Source organism: Ahaetulla prasina, chromosome 4 (assembly GCF_028640845.1).
Source record: "Ahaetulla prasina isolate Xishuangbanna chromosome 4, ASM2864084v1, whole genome shotgun sequence".
Taxonomy (NCBI): Eukaryota; Metazoa; Chordata; class Lepidosauria; order Squamata; family Colubridae; genus Ahaetulla; species Ahaetulla prasina.
In genome coordinates, this window is record NC_080542.1 from 116,177,619 (window position 1) to 116,201,541 (window position 23,923).

The 23,923-nt window shown below is 39.8% G+C and overlaps 1 protein-coding gene across 2 annotated transcripts in view; it reads left to right on the top strand.

Moving 5' to 3' along the window:
* CALCR (calcitonin receptor) overlaps positions 1–23,923 on the top strand; it is a 175,640-nt gene that overhangs the window by 69,029 nt on the left and 82,688 nt on the right. For both annotated transcript variants that reach the window (XM_058183018.1, XM_058183019.1), the window contains exon 2: positions 17,009–17,093. In XM_058183018.1, the coding sequence (XP_058039001.1) occupies positions 17,046–17,093 (48 nt within the window). In that variant the 5' untranslated portion in view covers positions 17,009–17,045. The remainder of the gene's footprint in view (positions 1–17,008; positions 17,094–23,923) is intronic.

Genomic DNA, 23,923 nt, shown 5'->3' on the forward strand with positions numbered 1-23,923 from the left:
CCACTTTTGAGTTCATCTGAAAATATCAGTTAAAAAATGTATATATGGTCTTGGAGTTCTTGTTCCCAGTCCAGAAATCAAAACAAATGGTATTTAAATTTTCAGAAAAGAGTAAAAACTAGCTGTTAGGAATCATACCTGTCCTGTTATTAGCATACTTATTGTCATCAGTACTTCATAAAGCCATTACCTTTTGTTGGAAGAAATATCCATCTGGGTTCAGTTCCAAGTGGGGACAAAGACACTGGAAACATGGAGGCTGCTTGGAAAGATGATTTAATGGTGGCCAGGATCACATGGCTTGATATCCTGAACAGAAAAGGGATGAGATCCTGTGCGCTCCCTGGCTTTATGCTTTTTCTGAGCTTTGAACTTTCTGGGGCACAGGAAGAGTATCCTGATTGGTTGTCAGACTCCCAGGAGGTGGGGGTCTTAGCTAGCCTTGCTGGCTGATGTAATCTTCCCAGGTGTCATGTGGTGAGTTTCAGTTGCTAGATTTTTTTATTTTATTTTAATTTTTATTTTATTTATTTTGTCACAACATCATACAAAAAGATTATATAGTATATAAACATATATATGAGTAAATGTTAGGAGGTATAAGCATATATATATATATAGGAAGAAGAAAAGAAAAAGAAAAGAAAAGAAAAACAATAGGACAGGAACGGTAGGCACGTTTGTGCGCTTATGCACGCCCCTCTTAGGAATGGGGTGAGGTCCATAGTTGAAAGTTTTTAGTTAAAGCTTTTAGGATTATGGGAAGAGACCACAGAGTCAGGTAAAGTATTCCAAGCACTGATGATTCTGTTACAAAAGTCATATTTTCTGCAATTTAGATTAAAGCGGTTAACATTAAGTTTAAATCTATTGGTTGCCCTTGTATTATTGCAATTAAAGCTGAAGTAATCTTTGACAAGAAGGACATTACAATAGATGATTCTGTGAGTTAAACTTAGGTCTTGTCGAAGGCGACGGAGTTCCAAGTTTTCTAAGCCTAGGATTTCAAGTCTGGTGGGATAAAGTATTTTGTTGTTTTCAGAGGAATGGAGAACTCTTCTTGTAAAATATTTCTGGACACGTTCAATTGTATTGATGTCAGAGATGTGGTGAGGGTTCCAAACAGGCGAGCTGTATTCTAGAATTGGTCTAGATAGAATTGGTCTAAATAGAATTGGTCTAGATAGGTCCTCTTATGTTGCAGATGATGGCCCATTGACAATGGTGGGGAGAATGAGTTTCTACTTCTGACCCATTGACAAAGAGGGGAGTCAGGAAGCTGCTTTGTCTTTAAAACATGTTTCTCCATTTCTCATCCAGGGAAATATATTCTGCCTTTTAAATATTTTCTAAAATATTTCATTCTTCTAGGAGGGGGGTGGGTGCTAACTTCCTACACTTTTACTCTTTGAGAAATAAAATTATTGCTTTCAAATAAAGTCCTCAAAAACAGCCACTGGTGAGAATGTGAAAGAGTAACGCCTGGAATGGAGGGTCAAGAAAGCAATAATGCCAGCATTTGCAAAAATATGATTATTTTCCAAATCTAGGATGGTAACAATTATCAGGTGTCTATTCCAGGCAGATTTTTATTTAATACCCCCTGGGTGTTATATAATACCTCTTGGATTTAGATGTCCACACCAGATAGTGATAAGAAAGTCTGTCAGACTTATTGTAGAATGTTTCATTCTCTGCTGCCCTCCAAGCAAAATAACTGCATGTTTGGGCCTAGGTATAAAGCAGATAACGCTACGATTTCTTGGATGAATAAGACTAGCATTACATCAATATTAATGTGGAGAGAAACAAACTCAGGACAAACTTAAAACTTGGCTTAATTTTCTGCTGTGTCCACTTTTCCTCCATATCTTGTATGGTAACTATGGCCAAAATATTTATTTTTCCTCATCAAGCTGACATCTTCCAGCTACGCTAAAATACAAATCCCAGAATTTCCAGTTCCCTATTTATTTATTTATTTATTTATTCAAACTTTTATACCGCCCTATCTCCCAAAGGACTCAGGGCGGTTTACAGCCTTATAAAACATAAATATAATATAAATACATGTTAAAACCACATTTAAAAAACTTATTCCATTAGGCCAAATTTAAAACTATAGTTAAAATACAAAACCCATTAAAATTAAATTTATAAAAATCAAACCCTAGGCCAGCTCTGCACGGATAAATAGATGTGTCTTAAGCTCGCGGCGGAAGGTTCGGAGGTCGGGAAGTTGACATAATCCTGGGGGGAGCTCGTTCCAGAGGGTGGGAGCTCCCACAGAGAAGGCCCTTCCCTAGATCAATGATAAGAGAATTGTGAGACTATAGGATATATTATTCCCTCACACATTGGCCAAGCTGAGTGAGAATGATAGGAAGTGCAGCCCCAAATTCTTTTGTGTGTACCTGGTTTAAAAAGAGTGTTGTATACAGACCTACCTATCAGAGGTGGGTTTCAGCAGATTTTGACCAGTTCTGTAGAACCGGTAGCGGAAATTTTGAGTAGTTCAGAGAATCGGTAAATACCACCTCTGACTGGTCTCATCCCCATCTATTCTCTGCCTCCCGAATCCCAGCTGATTGGGAGGAAATGGGGATTTTGCAGTAACCTTCCCCTGGAGTGAGATGGGAATGGAGATCCTTCCCCTGCCACGCCCACTAAGCCACACCCACAGAACCGGTAGTAAAAAAATTTGAAACCCACCACTGCTACCTATGGATCACAATGTTCAACTCTATTCAAATCCTCCCGATAGGAGAAATGCATTCTGAAATTTATAGAAAAATTTTATTCCTTCTCACCATTGAGTCCTTTGGGAGATAGGGCGATATAAAAATTTGAATAATAAATAAATAAATAAATAAATTGGCAATGCTGACTGGTTAAAGATTGCATTTGGTATATGATTTCACTTATGAGTTCTGCTTCAAAATTTCTCTCCCCGGTGCATCATCTATTAAATCATCAGTGTTGCTATCTGTGGTCTAAATATTGAGTGATAAGCCCCAAAATAATCCAGATCAGTTCAACAATTTCTTGTGTTAGGATTCCAATTTTATTTATTTATTTTGCATTTGAAATGACTGTGCATATTTTCTGGATGGCTTGAACTTCAACTTCAAAACTAAAGTTTCTGTTTCTTCCTTATATTGAAACTATAACGTAAGAAATGGGTATTACTGCATTGAAGAGAACATATACTTCTGCAACTGTGCTTAGAAAGATGGTTCTGTCAATTTCAATTGATTGTTTAAATCAATTGAAAAAAATCTAAAAAGAGACTAACTAGTTTGAGTATTTTTCTATAATTTGAACTCATTAAAATTGCAAATATAGACAGAAAAAATAAGATTTTATTAATTTTCCTTCTTCAAAATTATGTAGGCATAACACTGAAAGCTGATCTTTTTCATTTATTTAATTTTGATGCATAGATCTGCTTTTGTGAACAGAAATGGGACAGGAGTTCTGCAGTGTGTGAATCAAATTACATTCTGATTCAACATTGCAAATTCTATTAAATCATTGTGGCGTTTCCAATATGCCCCATGGCGGCTTTCATAAGTGTAGCTAATTTCATTTACAGCTGAAATTTGTTTTAACTGAATATGTACCTTTAGAAAGCTGTATAAAATCATCAATGCTTGTATTTCTCAGTTGTAACTATGTAAATCAGTTTGCTGTCAAAAATTACTCCTGATTCTTGAAATCTGGAACAATACCTCACATCCAGCTACAATTCTCTGTTAGCCTGTATTTTTTTAAAAAAACTACTAAAAAGATGTCCAGGATCTTGCTAAAGTATTTTCAGAAGGAAAATAAATGCAAAATATAACAATAATTAAAATACATATTTCAACTCCACATTAATTAATAAATTATTGCAGGTCTTTCCTGGATTCAAGCTTAATGTGGACTTGCTCTTCAGGATAACCAGATTTCTGGAAATAAATTTTACATAACCTCAACATGAAAAGCACACCAGGTGCTCTTACCACAGAGTTAGTATCAATGATTATTGCTTCAGATTTTGGAACACAATCTCCCGTCCCCTTTCAAATAACTAATGAGTGCAATCAAAATTTATTCTTCTGTCAATCCTGACAATGCACTTCTGATTGTTATTTGTTCTAACTGCCCATGAACATATATCACACTAGGATTTGACTAGGATACGCCAGTGTAGAAATATAAGCAATAGACAATTGGATTATGAGACATGTATGAACCGTGGTGGCGCAGTGATTAGAATACAATACTGCAGACTACTTCTGCTGCCTACAATTTGGTAGTTCAAATCTCACCAGGCTCAAGGCTGACTCAGCCTTCCATCCTTCTGAGCTGGGTAAAATGAGGACCCAAATTGTTGGGGACAATATGCTGACTCTGTAAACTGCTTAGAGAGGGCTGTAAAGTGACATATATCAGTAAGTCTAAGTGCTATTGCTATCTTAGAAGACTTATGGAGATAAGCAATGTTCTATGGTGGCCCCTATAATACAAATAATTGTGTCATTTGCACTGTGTGGAAACCATGCATATTTTTTACATTACTGCTGCTTGTAACAGATAGCTATAGAAACTTGTATTAGAAGACACTTTCATATGAAAATAGCAATAGCACTTAGACTATATATGGCCTCATAGTGCTTTATAGCCCTCTCTAAGCGATTTACAGAGTCAGCCTATTGCCCCCAACCATATGGGTCCTCATTTTACCGACCTCGGAAGGATGGAAGGCTGAGTCAACCTTGAGCCTGGTGAGATCCAATCTGCCAAACTGCTGGCAGCGGGTGATCAGCAGAAGTAGCCTGCAGTACTGCACTCTAACCACTGCGCCACCACAGTCTGAAAGACTTAGAAATGGAAATAAATTATTAAATGAGTTGCCCAAAGTAACAAATCTTTTATTTTATTTTCTATCTATTATATACCACCAGAGTCATATTATAAAATACTCCTATACAGCAGAATGAATGTTTATAAAACCGTCAGTTAATATTAATTAATCCTTATTTTTTAAAAAACTTTTGAATCAAAATCTGTTACAAAATAATCTTTTCATGTATTCTTGACTGGCCACATGCCAACTTTCAGATATTTTCTTTGTCTGAAAGCTGTCAGGAGGCAATCTTGTCTTTCAAGAATCCTTTAGTTCAACTCTGCTTCGAAATAAAAAAAAACAATGTAAAAAAAGAATAGAGTTTTTGACATTTCTTCTATAAAAATTGAAAGAAATCTGTCTATTACATTTGAGGTTTCAGAGACATTTTTAGAAATAACTTTTTTGTGTGCTTCATGAGGACACTGAAGTTCTTGGATTGATTGGTATTAATGGCTGTAAAACTAGTTGAAGCACAAGATGTAAGGCAATCTCAAGATGTAAGGCAAACATGTAATTTCTTTTCCACAGTTGCTGAGATAATAAATTCTGTTGTTAGGGCAGTGGCTGACTCTGATTATCATTCTGCAATCTCACACAATGCTTTTTTATACCCTGAAATTCAAATTAAAAATGGCCAAAATCTCATAAGATTTTATGGAAGAGATATCCAAGAGATTTGTAAATGTTATAAGATTTGGTAATTTCACATCTGATAGCTTGCATGATCCTATCTGAAATCCTAGATTGCATTAATAAAGAGATAGAATCAAGATCACATGAAGTTCAACTACCACTTTACAAAGCCTTAGTAAGACCACACTTGTTGGAATACTGAACCTAGTTCTGGTCACAGTATTTTAAAAAATGTTGTGCTATCCCACTCACTCACACATAGACATAACAGTGGTTTAGTGGATTTATTAATATTCCCCAGCAATTCTCTTCACCAAAAGTCCAGAACTTTCCCAATTAAGTCCAGCCAACAGCAGACCAATGCTAGTCCACAGAGCAATGGCCAATGAGCCCACAAGGCACTTGAAAGTTTCCCAAACAAGATAAACTCAGCAGGCAAAATCAAATCCCCAATACAAGAGGGTTCACGAGACAAGAAAAGTTCATAAGGCACAGTGTCAAACCAAAGCAAGGCAGGAATCACGACAGCCAGTGAGGAAACGAATACCTTGTTCCCAGCATTGCCTCCATCTGTCTGCTGTGCTAAATAGCCAGCTTCTGGGGCTGCCCATCAAGAAGGGCAAAGCTCCTCCTTGTGAGTAATTGGGATGACTTTCACTGCTCCTGCCTTTTCTCTGTTCTTAGATCAGGTGCAGAAGGTAGTTCCTATTCGTCGTCATTGACTGGCTGTGCCTTGCGTGTTTCACCACCTGAAGCTTCAGGGCTCTCCTGCTGCAGCTGTGCTTCAGCCAAATCCCTCTCAAATGGCTGCTTGGAGCCAACTCCACTCCAGGCATGCCCAGAACTGGTTCATCCACCTCTGACCTGACATCTGGAGAGGTATATGGGGAAGCATATGGCGGAGTCATCATAGATGCTGAAACTTGGAAAGAATGCAGAGAAGAGTAGCAAGAATAATCAAGACTGGAGTCTAAAACATATGAACAACAGTTATAGGAATTGGGTATGTCTAGACCAGGGGTGTCAAACTCAAGGCCCAGGGACCAGATCTGGCCCATGGGGTGTTTAGAACTGACCCGCAGGGCCACCCTGAAAACAGTGGAGGACCAGCCTGTGGTGCCTCTACCAGTGAAAATGGAGCATGCAAGGGTCATGTGCAATCCTCCCCAGCTCCATTTTCACTGGCAGAAGGTTATAGGAGGCCATGGCAGCTGAAAATGGAGCTCAGGAGACTGTTTTCACCGGCAGAGCACTTGGGCCACCACAGACACCCCCAACACAAGTGACTTTGAGCTGGCCAAACCTACCCTGGCCATGCCCACCATGGCCCCTCGAGGTCAAACGCAACCCTGATGGGGCCCTCAATGAAATTGAGTTTGACACCCCTAGTCTAGACTAATGAAAAGAAGAACTAGGAGAGACATGATAGCAGTGTTCCAATATTTGAGAGACTCATTTTATGAAGTGTCCCGGAATGGAGCTTCACAGACTGAGGCGAGACAGAACTTAAGGCTAACAAAAACATTTATTTAGCTAACAGTAACTGCTAACAGGCGGCTGCTTGGCTCAACAATGGCAGCAGCTCACCCAGCACTTTGACAGCTCTTTTATACTCTGCGCCGGCTGCGTCTCAACCAAACAGGGCTTGTTGGCTCTCGCATCAGGCGCGGACTAAAGAGAAGGCAGGATGCAGCACTTTAGGCTTTTAAAAAGAGACTAGACAACCATTTGTCGAAATGGTATACAGGTCTCTTACTCAAGCAGCAGGTTGGACTAGACGACCTCCAAGGTCCCTTCCAACTCTCTTATTATTTTATTATATTCTTATTTCATCTTGAAAAATTTGGTGATCTTATGAGAATTTTACTTATTTAAAAACCACCCTACTGTTTACTGCACTTCTTGGATATGTCCATACTGAATTGCCAAACTTTAGGATAGGGCAGTGGTGGCGAACCTTTTAGACACTGAGTACCCAAACTTCAAGCGCGCGCATGAACAAATGTGCACATGTGTGAACATGTGCAGATGCGCGCATGCAGAAACATGCACATATACATATGCGCACATGCGCACATGTGCAGGAGAGACCTGAAGACCAGCTGGCCAGCAGGAGGCGGGACATCCCAACACCGGCAGCACGGCAAGAGGTGAGATCTTTTTCTTTTGTGAGCTTCTGTTCATCATTTGTAGGGAAAAAGAAGGTCATGAAAAAAACGCTATGGAGATCTGACCTGGGGCGACACCGCGCCTGCCAGCAGAGAGGGCTGGCGTGCCATTTCTGGCACCCGTTCCATGTAGATAGGGACTGTACCATTTATCTGGTTTTGAGCAATGACAAGGAAGACACGTTTATTAAAAGTTGAGTAAAAATAGCCAAAGCAATGTTATGAACATCGAAGAAATGCTATGAGAATCCTATTTTAGAGAAGAGAAGCCACACAAAGTATGCATTGTAACTACTGCTGTGTATAAACTGTAAAACTGTGGGATTGGATCAGACACGCCTTGTATATTGAACCCATGCTCTGAACTTCTATTGTGTATATGACTGGTCCGATTTATCCTGGCAGTAAATATAGATCTTTTGTAAACTATACGCGTAATTCATTGTTGTTCCTGCACCTTCCATGATTAATGGACTCAGAGACTAACACCATGCATTTTACAAAATGTACAAAAGATGGCAAAATACTAGATTAGGCACTGAGAGTTTATTTTTTCTTTTCAATCTTATATGATATACAACTTTGGAATGTGTGCAGGAGAAACTTTTTTCTCTGTAGTGCAGTGAATCAAAATTAGGAGGGAAAAGAGCCTATTTTTGGAGGCTCAAGTCCATTTCTAAATCGCTAAAAGTAATAGATCAAACAGGTGGAAAGCAAATGAGAAAACAGGTAGAAAGCAGGTATTAACTATTTAAGAGCTGCAACAAAATAATATACAGACAGACAGACAGACAGACATAAATAAAAAAAAAAAAGACTTCTGTTTTCTTTTCAGCACATGCAAAAAAATAAAATTTACATTCAACTCTTATATAACATTCAATTTTAAAATAATCTATAAATATTGCTGTCACCAAACTCTGGCATGTTAATTTTTTTGTTTTGTACAAGTATTTGTTCCCTTTAGTTTTCATTTTTCTTAAAGAATTTAATTTTTTTTAAACAAACTCTGTAAGAAGATGAAAATAACCTAAGAAATTTCTGAAGCAGCAGACTACTCAGACAGAAGCAACAAGATTTTGGATCCATCTGGATCTGGCTAGAAGGATTATGGACTAGTATGTGGTTTTTCTTATTTGAATTGCCCTTTCTGTCCTCCTGCACCTAGAGCAGGGATGGCTAACCTTTTCCGGACTGAGTGCCCAAAGTGCTTGTGCGCCCGACCCCCAAAAATGCAATGCATGTGTGGCACGTGCATGCGTCCCACCCCCTGTACATGCACATGCCCCCACATACACCCCACCCCCATTGTATGCACGTACTCCCCCCTGCACATGCTCCGCCCCCCCTTATACATACGTGGCAGAGACCCGAAGACCATCTGGCTGGTGGGAGGCATGTGCGCACATGCGCAGCAGAGCTGAACTGGGATGATGGCTCACGTGCCCACAGAGACGGTGCTGCGTGCCACCCCTGGCACACATGCCATAGGTTCGCCATCACGGACCTAGAGTGCTTAGATTTCCAGTTTTTGTAGATTCACAGTGTGTTAAGATACACTCTGTTAAACAAATTCCATTTGATTCAGCTCACATCACATAGCCTTCTCTATAGATCCCCCCAACCTTATGGAGGAGTATCAATGAAATGATGATGTAATGAATCTAAATATGTAATGAATCTAAATATAATAGAAATAATGGAAATAAATAAAAACCATTAAATATTAATATTTATTAAGGAGGGGAAAACATCCTCCTTTAATTGAGTTTTTGGATTAAAGTTCAGAAAGAGGTTGTGGTAACTATGTTTTACCAGCTATTCTTCTTTTGACTTTTATTCTTCTAGTATTTGCCCAGGATGTCAAAAGTTTTGGGTTTACAAAACACTTTGGCTAGGTTCAACAGAAAGTAATAAAATAAATAACAGCCAAACAAAATAAGTAATTCATTGCTTGTGTTGGATTGCTTAGGTTTTGGAATTCCATAGTATCTCAAAAAGTTTCTGAAAAATTCAATTGTGCGCAGTTAGCTATATTTTTCTTTTACTTTTTATAGAATTAAATAAATGTACAGGTTTTCTGTAGTTTTCTGAGGGAATAAAGGTAAAGGTAAAGTTTTCCCCTTTCCAGTTGTAGGGGGCATCATTCATCTCTCTTTTTTAGAGAACCAGTGTTGTCTGAAGACATTTATATGATCATATGGCCCGCATGATTATATGTTGAGGCACATGGAATGCTGTTACCTTCCCACCGAAATAGTTTAAAACCTGCCAATTTCATAAATGAAGGAATTTTGAAAGTAAATGCCAGGAACTCCTAATAATTTATTTCCTTTTGCTGAGGAGATAGATGTGTCAGTCAATTCAAGTCATCACTCCCCCACTAACTACTTTGTCATTTTACAGAGAAAAAAATGTACCTGGGGGTGGAAGGAGTGTTAGTTATAAACTGTCTGCCTTTCTGCAATTCTCCAGAATCCATTTTGTTTCTTGTCAGATCCCAACACCTTATACTGTAGAAGCATGGAATCATTACAAATTTAATTCAAGATTTGGCCAGACTCAAGACATCTTGACTGTATGTAACAGTACACGTGTATGGATAGGGATATGCAGCAGTGGTGGGATTCAAGTAATTTAACAACCAGTTCTTTGCCCTAATGATTTCTTCTAACCGCCCAGCCGCCCTGTTTCGGGTGACTCGTTCCCTCCTTCATCAGGGGGAGGGGGATGACCCGTTGCAGGGACGTGCTGAGGAGTTTAACGGTTATCTATACGATAAAATCGTTCAGCTTCGGGACGGTCTGGACCAGAATTGCGGTGACTCAGATGAGGCGTCTGAGGGTGGTCTTGGTGACATTTTGTGGGATGAGTTTGACCCTGTGGCTCCCAAGGACATGGACAGGTTGTTGGGTAGGCTGAATGCTACCACGTGTTTACTGGACCCGTGCCCCTCCTGGTTGGTACTGGCCACTCAGGAGGTGACACGAGGCTGGCTCCAGGCAATTACGAGCGCTTCCTTGGTGGAGGGAGTCTTCCCAGCCGCCTTGAAAGAGGCGGGGGGGGGACCCCTCCTCAAGAAGCCTTCCTGACCCGCTGTTTTAGGTAATTATTGTCGGTCTCCAACCCGCTCGGCGAAGGTTGTTGAGAGTATGGTGGCATATCAGTTTCCCTTGCACCTAGAGGAAACTGTCTATCTAGACCCGTTCCAGTCCGGTTTCCAGCCCGGTTACAGCACTGAGACGGCTTTGGTCGCGTTGGTGGATGATCTCTGGAGGGCCAGGGATAGGGGTTGTTCCTCTGCCCTGGTCCTATTAGACCTCTCAGCGGCTTTCGATACCATCGACCATGGTATCCTGCTGCGCCGGTTGGGGGGATTGGGAGTGGGAGGCACCGTTTATCGGTGGTTCTCCTCCTATCTCTCCGATCGGTCGCAGACGGTGTTGACAGGGGGGCAGAGGTCGGCTCCGAGGCGCCTCACTTGTGGGGTGCCGCAGGGGTCGATCCTCTCGCCCCTTCTGTTCAACATCTATATGAAGCCGCTGGGTGAGATCATCAGTGGCTTCAGTGTGAGGTACCAGCTGTACGCTGATGACACCCAGCTGTACTTTTCCACACCGGGCCACCCCAACGAAGCTATGGAAGTGCTGCCCCGGTGTTTGGAGGCCGTCCGGGTCTGGATGGGGAGAAACAGGCTCAAGCTCAATCCCTCCAAGACAGAGTGGCTGTGGATGCCGGCATCCCGGTACAGTCAGCTGAGTCCACGGCTGACTGTCGGGGGCGAGTCACTGGCCCCGATGGAGAGGGTGCGCAACTTGGGCGTCCTCCTGGATGAACGGCTGTCTTTTGAAGATCATTTGACGGCCGTCTCCAGGAGAGCTTTTTACCAGGTTCGCCTGGTGCGCCAGTTGCGCCCCTTTCTAGACCGGGATGCCCTGTGCACGGTCACTCACGCCCTCATGACGTCTCGCCTGGATTATTGCAATGCTCTCTACATGGGGCTCCCCTTGAAGGGCATCCGGAGACTGCAGTTAGTTCAGAATGCGGCTGTGCGGGTTATAGAGGGAGCCCCTCGTGGCTCCCGTATGACACCTATCCTGCGCAGACTGCACTGGCTACCTGTGGCCTTCCGGGTGCGCTTCAAGGTTCTGGTAACCACCTTTAAAGCGCTCCATGGCATAGGGCCGGGCTACTTACGGGACCGTCTACTGCTACCGGATACCTCTCACCGGCCCGTGCGCTCTCACAGAGAGGGACTCCTCAGGGTGCCGTCAGCTAGACAGTGTCGTCTGGCGGCGCCCAGGGGAAGGGCCTTCTCTGTGGGGGCTCCCACCCTCTGGAACGAACTCCCCCCAGGACTCCGTCAACTTCCAGACCTCCGAACCTTCCGTCGCGAGCTTAAAACACACTTATTTATCTGCGCGGGACTGGACTAGTTTTTTAAATTTTCTAAATTTTAAATTTTTAAATTTTATAGGGGTTTTAATTGGTTTTAATATTTATATTATTTTTAATAATTAGGCTTTCTGAATATGTTTTCTTAATGGTTTTCTTAACTTGTATATATATGTTTTTTTATCTGCCTGTGAACCGCCCTGAGTCCTTCGGGAGATAGGGCGGTATATAAATTTGAATAAATAAATAAATAAATAAATAAATAAATAAATAAATAAATAAATAAATAAATAAACAACCAGTTCATCAAACTGCTCAGAAAGTTAACAACCAGTTCTCCCAAAGTGGTGCAAACTGGCTGAATCCCACCACTGATATGCAGGTATTCAATCCAAAACAAAAAAGATGCTTTTGATTTAGGAGGGGATACTTACTGTATATCAGCAGCACCTTAAAGAAGCCATTTTTTTTTCTTCATTTGGTGTTCCAGGAATTTAAGTTCAGCGGTTGTTAAAGAGCTAGCAACCTGTGTACTTTTGGGACGAGATGGCTACTTTCAAGACCACAAAAAAATCTAGCTTCCTTAAGATGCTGATGACAGCTACAATCTGTGCACAGCTCCCTAGGTGGCTCAGCAGCTAAGACGCTGAACTTGTCAATCAGAAAGATTGGCAGTTCGAATCCCTGGTATAGGTTTCCTGTCTGAGCAGGGGGTTGGACTGGACCAGGGGTCTCCAACTTTGGTCCCTTTAAGACTTATGGATTTCAACTCCCAGAGTCCCTCAGCCAGAAGTCCACAAGTCTTAAAGGGACCAAGGTTGGAGACCCCTGGACTAGATGACGTCCAAGGTCCCTTCCAACTCTGTTACTGTTGCACACCAGCTGCTACAAAAGATGCTGCTCTGTCTAAACACTGCTCACTATTAACTTGAATATATACCATATATCACATCCCGTATTTCTTCATTTATCTCTTGTTTGTGCTACACCCAGGCCGCTGTAACTTTTAACTATAATGTTACTTATTAGACTTTGAAAAAAAATCAGGATGAAAATGATGTTGAGAGTTTTGAATTTTGATGTTAAAGAAAATCTCTGAGAATGTCATGGATAGCCATGGAAGCAAAATAATAGAGCATCCATCAGATCTGTTTTCACTTGAGTCACTAATGTCCAGATTAAAATTGTCGTATTTTGGATTCATTATGTGAAGCCTCAGCTCCTTTGAGAACCTATATAGTGCTGGGAGAGGTGGACAGAAAGAGAAGAGGTTGATGAGCAGCAAAATGGATAAATTTGATTACAATGGGGTACCATTAAAAGAAAACCTGAAGGGACATATTGAGGAGACAGCATCTTGCCAAATGTATATGTGGATCCTAAGAATCAACATTGACTTGAGGGCACATTATAAATCAATATTAATTAAGTCTGTGAGAAACTGTCTAAAGGAAATACTTTTATAATCGTTGCTCAGGCTTCTTTCCCAACTTTCAGTTAAGATAGAAGGGGGAAAATCCATTTGATACATTGGGAGTAAAGTTTCAGAGATCCAACTTTTTTATTCCCAGCCTCTAGGAATTAAAATATGCTTTTCTTACATTTTTGTTCTAAAATGACATCAATTATCCCTGTCAGTTAGGCTCAAACCATCATTTTACTAAATATGCAATTAAGCATTTCTTACTGCTTCTGACAAGACTAGTCTATTAAATTTTGAACTGTGCAGGCAAGAAAATATATATGTATTCAAAGATTAAAATAAACTATTCAACTAAACATATATGTACAAAATATTGCAGAAAAATATCTGCATCTGCTAAATTGCTCTAAATTATAAAATAATATTCTAAATTAATACATTTTTTTAATCTAAGCAGAAGGTTGCTCTTACCCAGGCATGAGGACGTTTTTTTCTGACTTTTTTCTTGCCCTCTCTTTTATGTAATGGGAAAATAAATATATATCTGATCCAAAGTCTATATTTTTCTATATAAGAACTCTACCTAGTTGCCAGGATGTAGCCATTAAACTATAGTCTTCTCAAAAGTATCCCGCTTTTAAATTCACTACCCTAGAAATATTGAGGCAAAATTAAATCAAGACAGTCCTATCTAAGTATGCAAATTGCCACAAATTCAGAATCCATTTGTGACAGGGTCACAAATAATGATCATATAACCCCAGAACAACATTGTAAATACATGCTACCCTGTTTCCACCAAAATAAGACATCCCCTGATAAATGGGCTTTTGAACGCATGGCAATAAGGCCAAGCACTTATTTCAAGGTTCAAAAAAATATAACACAGTGTCTTATTTCGGGGAAAGAGGGTAGTTGCAAGCACCTGAATTTTGATCATGTGACCATGAGGATGGTGTGAAGTTGTATACTAAATATGAGGATCAGTTGCAAATCGTTTTTTTCAGTACCATTGTAACTTTGAACAGTTGCTAAATATATGGTTGTAAATTGAAAACTACATGTATTATTTTGGAACATATGCCAGTTACCCCAAATGGCATACTGATTAAGTATGGGATTAGGACTGCCTCATTCAGATAGAGAAGCTGAATGAGTGACATCCATACTTTGTCTTGGGGATAAAATTTTTGTTGTTGTTAGTTGCGAAGTCGTGTCCGACCCATCGCGACCCCATGGACAACATTCCTCCAGGCCTTCCTGTCCTCTACCATCCTCTGGAGTCCATTTAAACTCATGCCTACTGCTTCAGTGACTCCATCCAGCCACCTCGTTCTCTGTTGTCCCCTTCTTCTTTTGCCCTCAATCTTTCCCAGCATTAGGCTCTTCTCCAGTGAGTCCTTCTTTCTCATTAGGTGGCCAAAGTATTTGAGTTTCATCTTCAGGATCTGGCCTTCTAAAGAGCAGTCAGGGTTGATCTCCTCTAGGACTGACTTGTTTATTCACCTTGCAATCCAAGGGACTCGCAGGAGTCTTCTCCGGCATCAGAGTTCAAAGGCCTCACTTCTTTGGCACTCAGCCTTTCTTATGGTCCAACTTTCACAGCCATACATTGCAACTGGGAAAACCATAGCCTTGACTATACGCACTTTTGTTGACAGTGTGATGTCTCTGCTTTTTAGTACACTGTCTAGATTTGCCATAGGGAATTTCATGCACACTGCTTTGAACTTCTTGAAGAAATAAACCATAGAAAGCTAACAACTTATGAGATCATATCATATAAATATATGTGAAACTTCTTCTCTGGTAACATTGTATTGCTAACTACAGCGTTCAAAACCTTTGCCAGACCAATTCCTGAATACAGCTCATCCGCCTGGAACCCACACTGTATATCAGACATTAACACGATTGAGCAGGTTTAGAGGTATTTCTCGAGAAGAGTACTCCACTCCTCTACTCACAATAGAAATTCTCTATGCCTCCAGGCTTGAAATTTTGGGTTTGGACAATCTGGAACTGCACCACCTGTGGTCTGATATAAGCATAGTACACAAAATTGTGTGCTACAATGTCTTGCCTGTCAATGACTTCTTCAGCTTCAATCACAATAATATGTAGGCAAACAATCAATACAAACTCAAGGTAAACTGCTTCAAACTTGATTGCAGAAAGTATGACTTCAGCAAGAGCCTGGAATGCTCTACCTGACTCCATTGTTACAGTCTCAAACCCTCACAGCTTAAATCTCAAACTGTCTACCATGGACTTCACCCCATTCATAAGAGGTCCGTAAAGGGGGCATGCATAAGCACATCAGCGTGCCCACAGTCCCAGTCTTACTGTCCCCATTTATCTGTATTTACTTCCTTTGCTCATGTTTATGTTCATATCTATACTTGTTATCTTGTACGTGTGACAAACAAATAAAATAAATAAATAAATAAAAATTATATTCCCATTGTGGCTCTTACTGCCATTTATAACAAATTTTTCCTGATGCCAGAATCAAACCTTCATTATCCTAATCCCCATAATATTCCATTACTAACAAGAAACAGTGTGTTAGATCCATTTAAACAGAGGTAGTGAACTACGGCCATTTAATCATTTGTAGATTTCAGCTTCCAGAATTCTAGAGTTAGCATGGCTGCCTCAGGAATTCTGGGAGTTCCCCACTCCTGACTTAAGAAAAGAATTATAAAAGATTAACTTTCTTCCCTTCTCAAGAAAATAATCAAAAATTAAAACACATATTTTGTCAGTCCTCCCACGAAAACCTGATAGGAAACATGATTAGATTCTAGTTTATTATAAGTTTAAATCTTGCATGTCTGAAGACATAAATTTCTGGCCTCCACTTTTAACTGCTGGATCAATTAGGGTACTTCCTAAACTTTTTTCTTTGACCATTAAACCAAACCACCAGCCGCCATCACTACTGGTTCACTACCAGCATTTCTTACTATATATAAAAAATAGTTCTTGAGTTCTGACTCTGTAATTATAGTGAAAGAATTTCCATGCATTATTGTAATTTAGTAGAGTATCTAAGCTTGACCCCATGGAGAAACTAATTTTTCAACCTACCTTATAGAGAACAATGCTGGGCAAGTCTTTATTTTAAGAACAGCGAAGTAAGGGAATTTATGTATTTGCTTGTTTGTTTATTTAAAGGACTTATGTGGGCCCCTATTTCACATAGTGGTTTTAGTTCAAAACAAGAATTAATGAAGCTATCTGATTAAACTTCCATGATGTGAAACACTGAGCTTCACAGTAAATCATCTTAGCACTAGTTTAAATTAAATTGTATAATCTGTGCCTCATTGACATATTTAATTTTCCAAAGAAGAACTAATGGGGAAACTTGATATGCCATAAATGTTTAGTGTAATTATTTAAAATGTAATACCAGAATACAGAAATGTTTTAACTGACAATGTATAAAATGAAATCTAACAAGGTCTGCTTTTTTTCAATTTCCCATAGAGCCAGGAAAGACATATTTCTCCAGAAAAGACCTGCAATGGATAAAAAAAGCAGTGGTTATCTCTTACTGATCATTCTACTAATTGTAAGTAAAAAAAGGGCCTAATAATAGTTATCTGAAAAGCACTCAGACTAAAGTTTGCATGTTTTTAAGTGCAGAAACCATATTATGCGGGGTAAACAACTTTGAACCCACTGTTCCTACTGCTGTCTTGGTCCAACCACACTTGGTCTAATTAAATGTACTTCAAAGCACTGTGCAAGTTAATGAGATATCATAATTTGATTAGTTATTTGATTTACATCTGTTGGGAGAAATATCCATCTGGTTCAGTTCCAAGCCGGGAGAAAGATACTGGAAACAAGGCGGCTGATTGGAAAGAGGGTTTAATGGTGAATAGAACCACCAAGCACATGGTCCTAGTGCAGCTGACCACATGGAGTTGAGAATGAGGGGTATTTATACCTTCTCCTGGGCTTTGGACTTGAGTTTCCTGTTCCTGTGCAAGAACGTGTATTCTATTGGCTGTTGTCAGACTCCCATGGGGCCATGTAGGATCAAGTTTGTCTGAGATACGTTTGGTTGAATTTTGCTGATGCAGTGTCTTTAGGTGATTTTGCAATGCAGTGAGTTCTGCTGCTAGATAATCCTATCCAGGGGGGTCATGTCTTAATCCCATCATCCTGAGCTGAACATCTTTTGTCTTATAGATAGGATGGGCCAGTCTTTCTTAATGGAAACCAAATATTTGCTGGGGGCAGAGACCTGGGGCTGAGTTTCTGTCTACCTTAAGATTTCTATTTCTCTTTTAGGGGATATATAATATTCTGCCTTTTTAAATATTTCTCAAAATATTTCATTCTTCTAGGAGGGGTGATTTCCCTCACATCAAATCAAATAAAAAAACTTGATTCAATCCTTTCAACCTAACTTAACTATTTGCAGCTAAAATGAAGTTGGAGATTCACTCTTTCTCACTCCATCCAATTAATGGTGTTAAAATGGCATTCTTCTGTATATGATATCTATCAAGACACAATAATTTGATACTCATTAAATTAGTACCATGAATTATAATTGATTACATGTAAAAAAAAAAAAGAGGACGTGCTTGTTGATCAAAAGATTGGTAGTTCAGCAGTTCAAATCCTGAGTGCCATGTAACGGGATGAGCTCCCATTACTTGTCCCAGCTTCTGCCAACCTAGCAGTTTGAAAGCACATAAAAAATGCAAATAGGAAAATAGGGACTACCTTTGGTGGGAAAGTAACAGCATTCCATGCGCCTTTGGTGTTTAGTAATGCCGGCCATATGATCATGGAGATGTCTTCAGACAGTGCCGGCTCCTCGGCTTTGAAACAGAGATGAGCACCGCCCCCTAGATTCGGGAACGACTTGCACATACATGTAAAATAATTTGCCCAGTTTATTAATTCCCCTTTACAAACTTTTCAAAATCAACATTTCAATTTTCCTTCATATATATATATACATACACATTTAAAGTCTTTAAGCTTGCATCAAACTTAATTCATCAAGGATAGAAGGAAACTCAGTCAATGTAAAAAAAATTGCCCTTCTAAACATTCCAAAAGCGATTAATAAAAATTTTTCTAAGGTAGTTAAGGAAGAAAATATGTGAACCCCATATTCATTTGAAGGCTCTGAATCATGGCTTAGATGAGGTGACTTTTCTTTGGTTCCTCTAGCTCTGAAAGCCACCAGAGATTGCTGTCTTACAATCTCTTCAAGGGAGTCTTTATAAAGAGTTCTTGTGAGTGATCCTGGTTTTCTGCAAAGTCCAGGGTTCCAAGTCCAGTCCACCCAGTTAAGTGAGTCCATGAGGAAACTGTAGTCCACAAGAGAAAGGCAAGACACAAGACAAAAAGTAGTCCTCAGGTTACAAAGTACCAAGCAAAAGGCAGTTCTCAAGGCAAGGCAGGGCAGAAGGCAAAAGGACAAGTCAAAGCCAGAGGAGTGTATGCCAAAACAAATAATTGTTTCTGGCAAAGACTAACTCTACATGGCTTCTCCTTAAGTCAATCCATTCCAGGTGTTCCTTGTGAGGCGGGGTGGGGCAACCTTCTTCTGAGTAGTGTTGCAGCGCTTCTCTGAGCTTGCCTATGCTCCGCTTGGATCAAGTGGGGGAGGCAGCTGTTTCTCATTAGAGGGGATCTGCTATCTATCAGCACTACTATCAGCAACTGATTCTCTCCTGGCAGGTAGCTCTATCTGGTCAATCCCCCCCCCCCGCCCAATGCCTGAGGGGCCCAGGACAACATCATTCTCAATCCCTTGGCTTCTCCAAGGGAGATGAGCCATCCCTGTTGGACAGTCCCAATTTCAACACTTTCTCCTCTGAACTGGACTCCAACACATAAACTCAGCATAACATGTCTCAGCAGGAGATGTGTAATAGAAAAGGTCAACATTTATTTTTAAAAATCTATTTTAAAAAATCTATTTTAATATTTGAATTGATACCATGCTGTGGCATTTAGACATTTTTGTACATAAATGTCTTGTCTATAATATAATGACTCTTTCTAAAATGTCATATTTAAGTCCCAGACTAAGCTTGCATTCAGCATCTTGATGACATATCTAAGAAACAATATATTTATTCTGGTGATAAACGGGCTTGTTGCTGCAAAAACAACAGGTGCATTGACCCCTTAAAGAGAAAGAGGTCCAAACAGCTACTGCCTTTGTGTTCTTACCTTCTGCTACACTTCCACCCTCATGGAATATCGTCATGGCTTCTTGCTGAAGCTGATGAGAAAAGAAACACCATCTTGTTGGCCAGTGGACAGATCAATGTTCCAGTCAATATCCAGGCATTGTCTTTCTTTCTTTTCTTTTTTGCAGCAAATGGGGAAAAGGATGACTGGGGCAGCAGTAAAGTTGCTTCTCCAAGCTTTCTTGACCAATGGAGATGAGTGATTAATTCAAGGCACCATAGCTCCTTAATTTCAGGTATGGGAGGAAACAGTTCCAAGAACTGGAGAGTTGGAAGAGCTAGTTAGGCCCACTAATTCAAAACTAATTGCACAAGAAACAAAACTGTTCCTGTGCCACTTTCTCTGGATCTGAAACCAAAAATAATCAGCTCAGCTTCTTAAGCCCCAGATCATGTAGAAGGGGCTTAAGAGATTTATTTATTATCTTTCATCATCTAGATCAGGCCAGAACAACATGAAAACCTGCAGCATTTTTTTAAAAAGCCAATTCATATATCACTCCAAAAGATGCACTTTTGGGCATCTCCAAGCTTCCCCACCCCCACCAGCTCATTGATCAGCTAGTTGATCAGCTTGCCAGGTATTTTCTTCATGCTCTGGAAAAAAATAATAATGTATCAGTGTGCCTCTTTCCCCTCCACAAAATATGCAGCCTTGGTCTACATTCTGTTTCATCAGGCACATGAGTAGTAGGTGATAACTGGAATAAGAAGCAGGCCCAAACTAGATGTTTGCGTATATATTTAGTCCCACTTTAACATTGGCCAGGAGATGCCATCTACTTCTGTTGTACTGTAATGTGCTTCGAAGATCCTGTCAGTGTTTTATGAAAGATTGGAGAAATGGAACACTGGTTACAGAAAATATATGTTACTTTCCTCTGCCAAAAATGGAGAAAGCTTTGTTATTTCATTCTGAAGTCCAAGCAATTCCAGGGTATCATTACAGTATGGATCCTAACATCAAAGTCTACATTGTGAATAAGGTTAAACAAATATTTATTGATGCATTAACACTATATTTCAAAATAAAAGTAAAATTATTATTGTGCAATCCTTACCAGAGAGGGTAGTTTATAGTTGATTGGAGAGGAAGATAGAATCCAGCTAGAACAAGCCTGTTATCTACTTCTATACTTTCTCTGATGGAATACTAGCTTTATTCCCTGTCCTAATGTTCCCTTTAGTTGTATTCATTTTATGTATTCAATTCATGCTTATACTTATGAAGACCAGGAATAAATGGGCCTGTAGTGAGTGTAATTAAGGAGGTCTTTGTTTTCTTTTGCTTTTTCTGATTATTCATTCTATAAGACAACTAGCTGTTTTAAGGTTATTTTATAGTTTTGTACATTTCCCAGAGTCCATTGGAGCTGAGTGATCAATAAAGCAGTTCACTCTCCTTAACATGGAGCATAGGTAGGCATGGAATGTTGCAAGTACACCAGACCATTAAAGATCCCTGCTGGGCAGATTAGGTTGAGGAAAAATCTCCCCATAAACTGAGTTTCAAACTCTTTCTATTTCCAATGCAACACAACCTGGGACAGCATTTCTCAACTTTGGCAATTTAAGTGGACTTCAACTCCTAGAATTCCCCAGCCAGCGCATGCAGAATTCTGGGAACATCCTCCATTGCCAGAAGCTTGGTTCTTTAGTATTGAGGAAAGGGCATTTGTCCAAATGGCATCTCAGAATATTTTATGCATAAAATTACCAGAAATCATCAGAAGCCAGCTTTAACTTGAAGGAGTCATTTAAAATGTGGATGGATATTTATCCTGTCTTTTCAGCAAAAATTTAAATGGCTTTTGTGGAATTTTTATTTTATGTTATTTTCCCCTACCAAATCTTGTGTGAAGTATTATGAGTTCATCAGGCCTGGCCTAAAATCATTTAACATGCCTGCTTCACTGAACTCAGATCTACGTCAGATCGGGTTGCAAAGCAATAATTTTCAACTTACACAATGTGAAGAAGTAAAACTGTCCAGTTCACATTGCCCCAAATAAATGCCTCTCCTTGTGGGTTTACATTTTGATCTTAACAACAAGTGGAGTCACACAGAATGACCACCTGCTAAAACTGGCAGCAACATTTTCAGGGTGAGAAATAAATAAATTACAAACGGCAGCTGATTTGATGGGAATCAAATTAGCTCTTTTAATACCTTCATTCATTATTTACCATATATATCATATATGTATATGATACAAATTCCCTGGAGAACAAGACCTCATCTAGCACAAGAGAACAATTGATGCATCAAGAGAATTGGGAAAACTTAATTACTTTTCAAATCAAGGACTGTAAACGAAAAAGGAACAAACAAGGACAAACCTGTAATGACGCAGAATATGGAGCCAAGAACGACCAGTAAACACAAGATATAGATTTGTATAGCATTGTGGAACAAGAAGGATAGCAAAAAGCAGAGCTAGAAAGAGTGCAGAGAAGAACAACAAAGAGGATTAGGGGACTGGAAGCTAACACATATGAAGAACGGTTGCAGGAATTGGGAATGTCTAGTTTAATGAAAAGAAGGACTAGTAGATAATGTATCTTTTTGTATGCCCATATACACTCTGTACTATGTAATATGATTAATTTAAATAGTATATTTTGGATGTTCAGTAGTAGTAAATAAATAGACAGGGAAATTGTATCTGATTGAGACCTTTGAGGCGAGGAGAGGCCAGGCCCCCTAACCTTTGACGTGAGTGACATCAAGTTGGCCACACCCACCCAGTCACATGACAATCAAGCCACATCCACCAAACAAGCCACACCCACAGAACCGATAGTAAAAATATTCAGAACCCCCCCCTTCCCCCCTCCGGTCAGTGGTGTCCCACTTTACTAATGTTTAAATCTGGTCACTATACAGTAAATGCACATAACTACAAGATCCAGCAACAACTAAGAGCAGCAAAGTTGAAGAAAGAGACAGAGGGGCTAATTCTGATTGGACAAGACCAAGCATTAAGAACAAATGAAAACAAAGCCAAAATTGAAAAGACAGCAACAGACAGCAGCTCCCACTTCTTCAAAGAAGCTGAAAAAACAGTGGACACCTAGCTAGCTGCTGCAAGATCTCACAGACTGATTACAAACAATGGCATAACAAACTAGCAACAATAGTATACGGGAAGATCTGAAAAAAATATCATTTGCCTGCAAGCAAGAACTGGTAGGAGCACAAAAACAGACAAAATAATAAATAATGAAGAAGCTATGGAACTTTAGAATTCACGTAACATCCTAAATGTAACAATTGTTGATGGGAAAGACAAAAAAGGTCTGGATCGTGGATAAGGCAGAAGTAGAAGAGAAGAGAAAGAACTGGAGAAAATCACAAAATACCTGTAAATAGAAGTTAGAATGACTGTGGCAAAATAAAGCAAAGGTAATACCAACAGTAATAGATACCTCGGGGTGCAATCTCAGAACATCTGGAGCACCACTGGAACACTATTTGCACTGGCAAAATAATCATCAATCAGTTTCAAAAGGCAGCTTTACTTGGAACAGCTTACATCCTGCAATGATACTTTTAACATCATCAAACAGCATCTGCTTATCCCAGATGTCCTTGGGAAGGAACTCAATAGATGGACAAAAATGCCAAACATTTGAGTTATTTGTGGGTCTACCTCTCCCGGATTTTGTCTAATTGTCCCATCAGATTATGCCCTAATCCCCATTCAGCAGAAGACACATGTTCTGCATACCATCACTTAGACTTCGAGCATGTCACCTGGCAGGATCCAGAAGACATTCATTTCTGCCATACGCCTGCCCTTTGGAACAGGATTCCCTGAAGATTAGATTGGCCCTGGTGTCTTTTTATAAGACCTAATAATTTACAAAGTCCATGCTTATATTAATTGCGACTGGTTTTTGTACCTTGGCTGCTAGTTTTAATGTGAGGTGGGGTTTTTTTGCTTGTTTCTACATAAATGTTCACTATTGTTAGCTGTCCACTATCATGAACTTAAGATGGGCAACCAGATAAATAAATGAACAAATGAAATGAACAAAGCAGTCTTTGTGGAGGAGCTTGGATGCCATATTCCTCAAATTGTACTAATAATACCTAATGTCATCCCATTTTAGAGGGCTTTCTTTTGGTCTCCCAACATTCAGTAAGAGGTAGAGGGGAATCAGTGGGAGG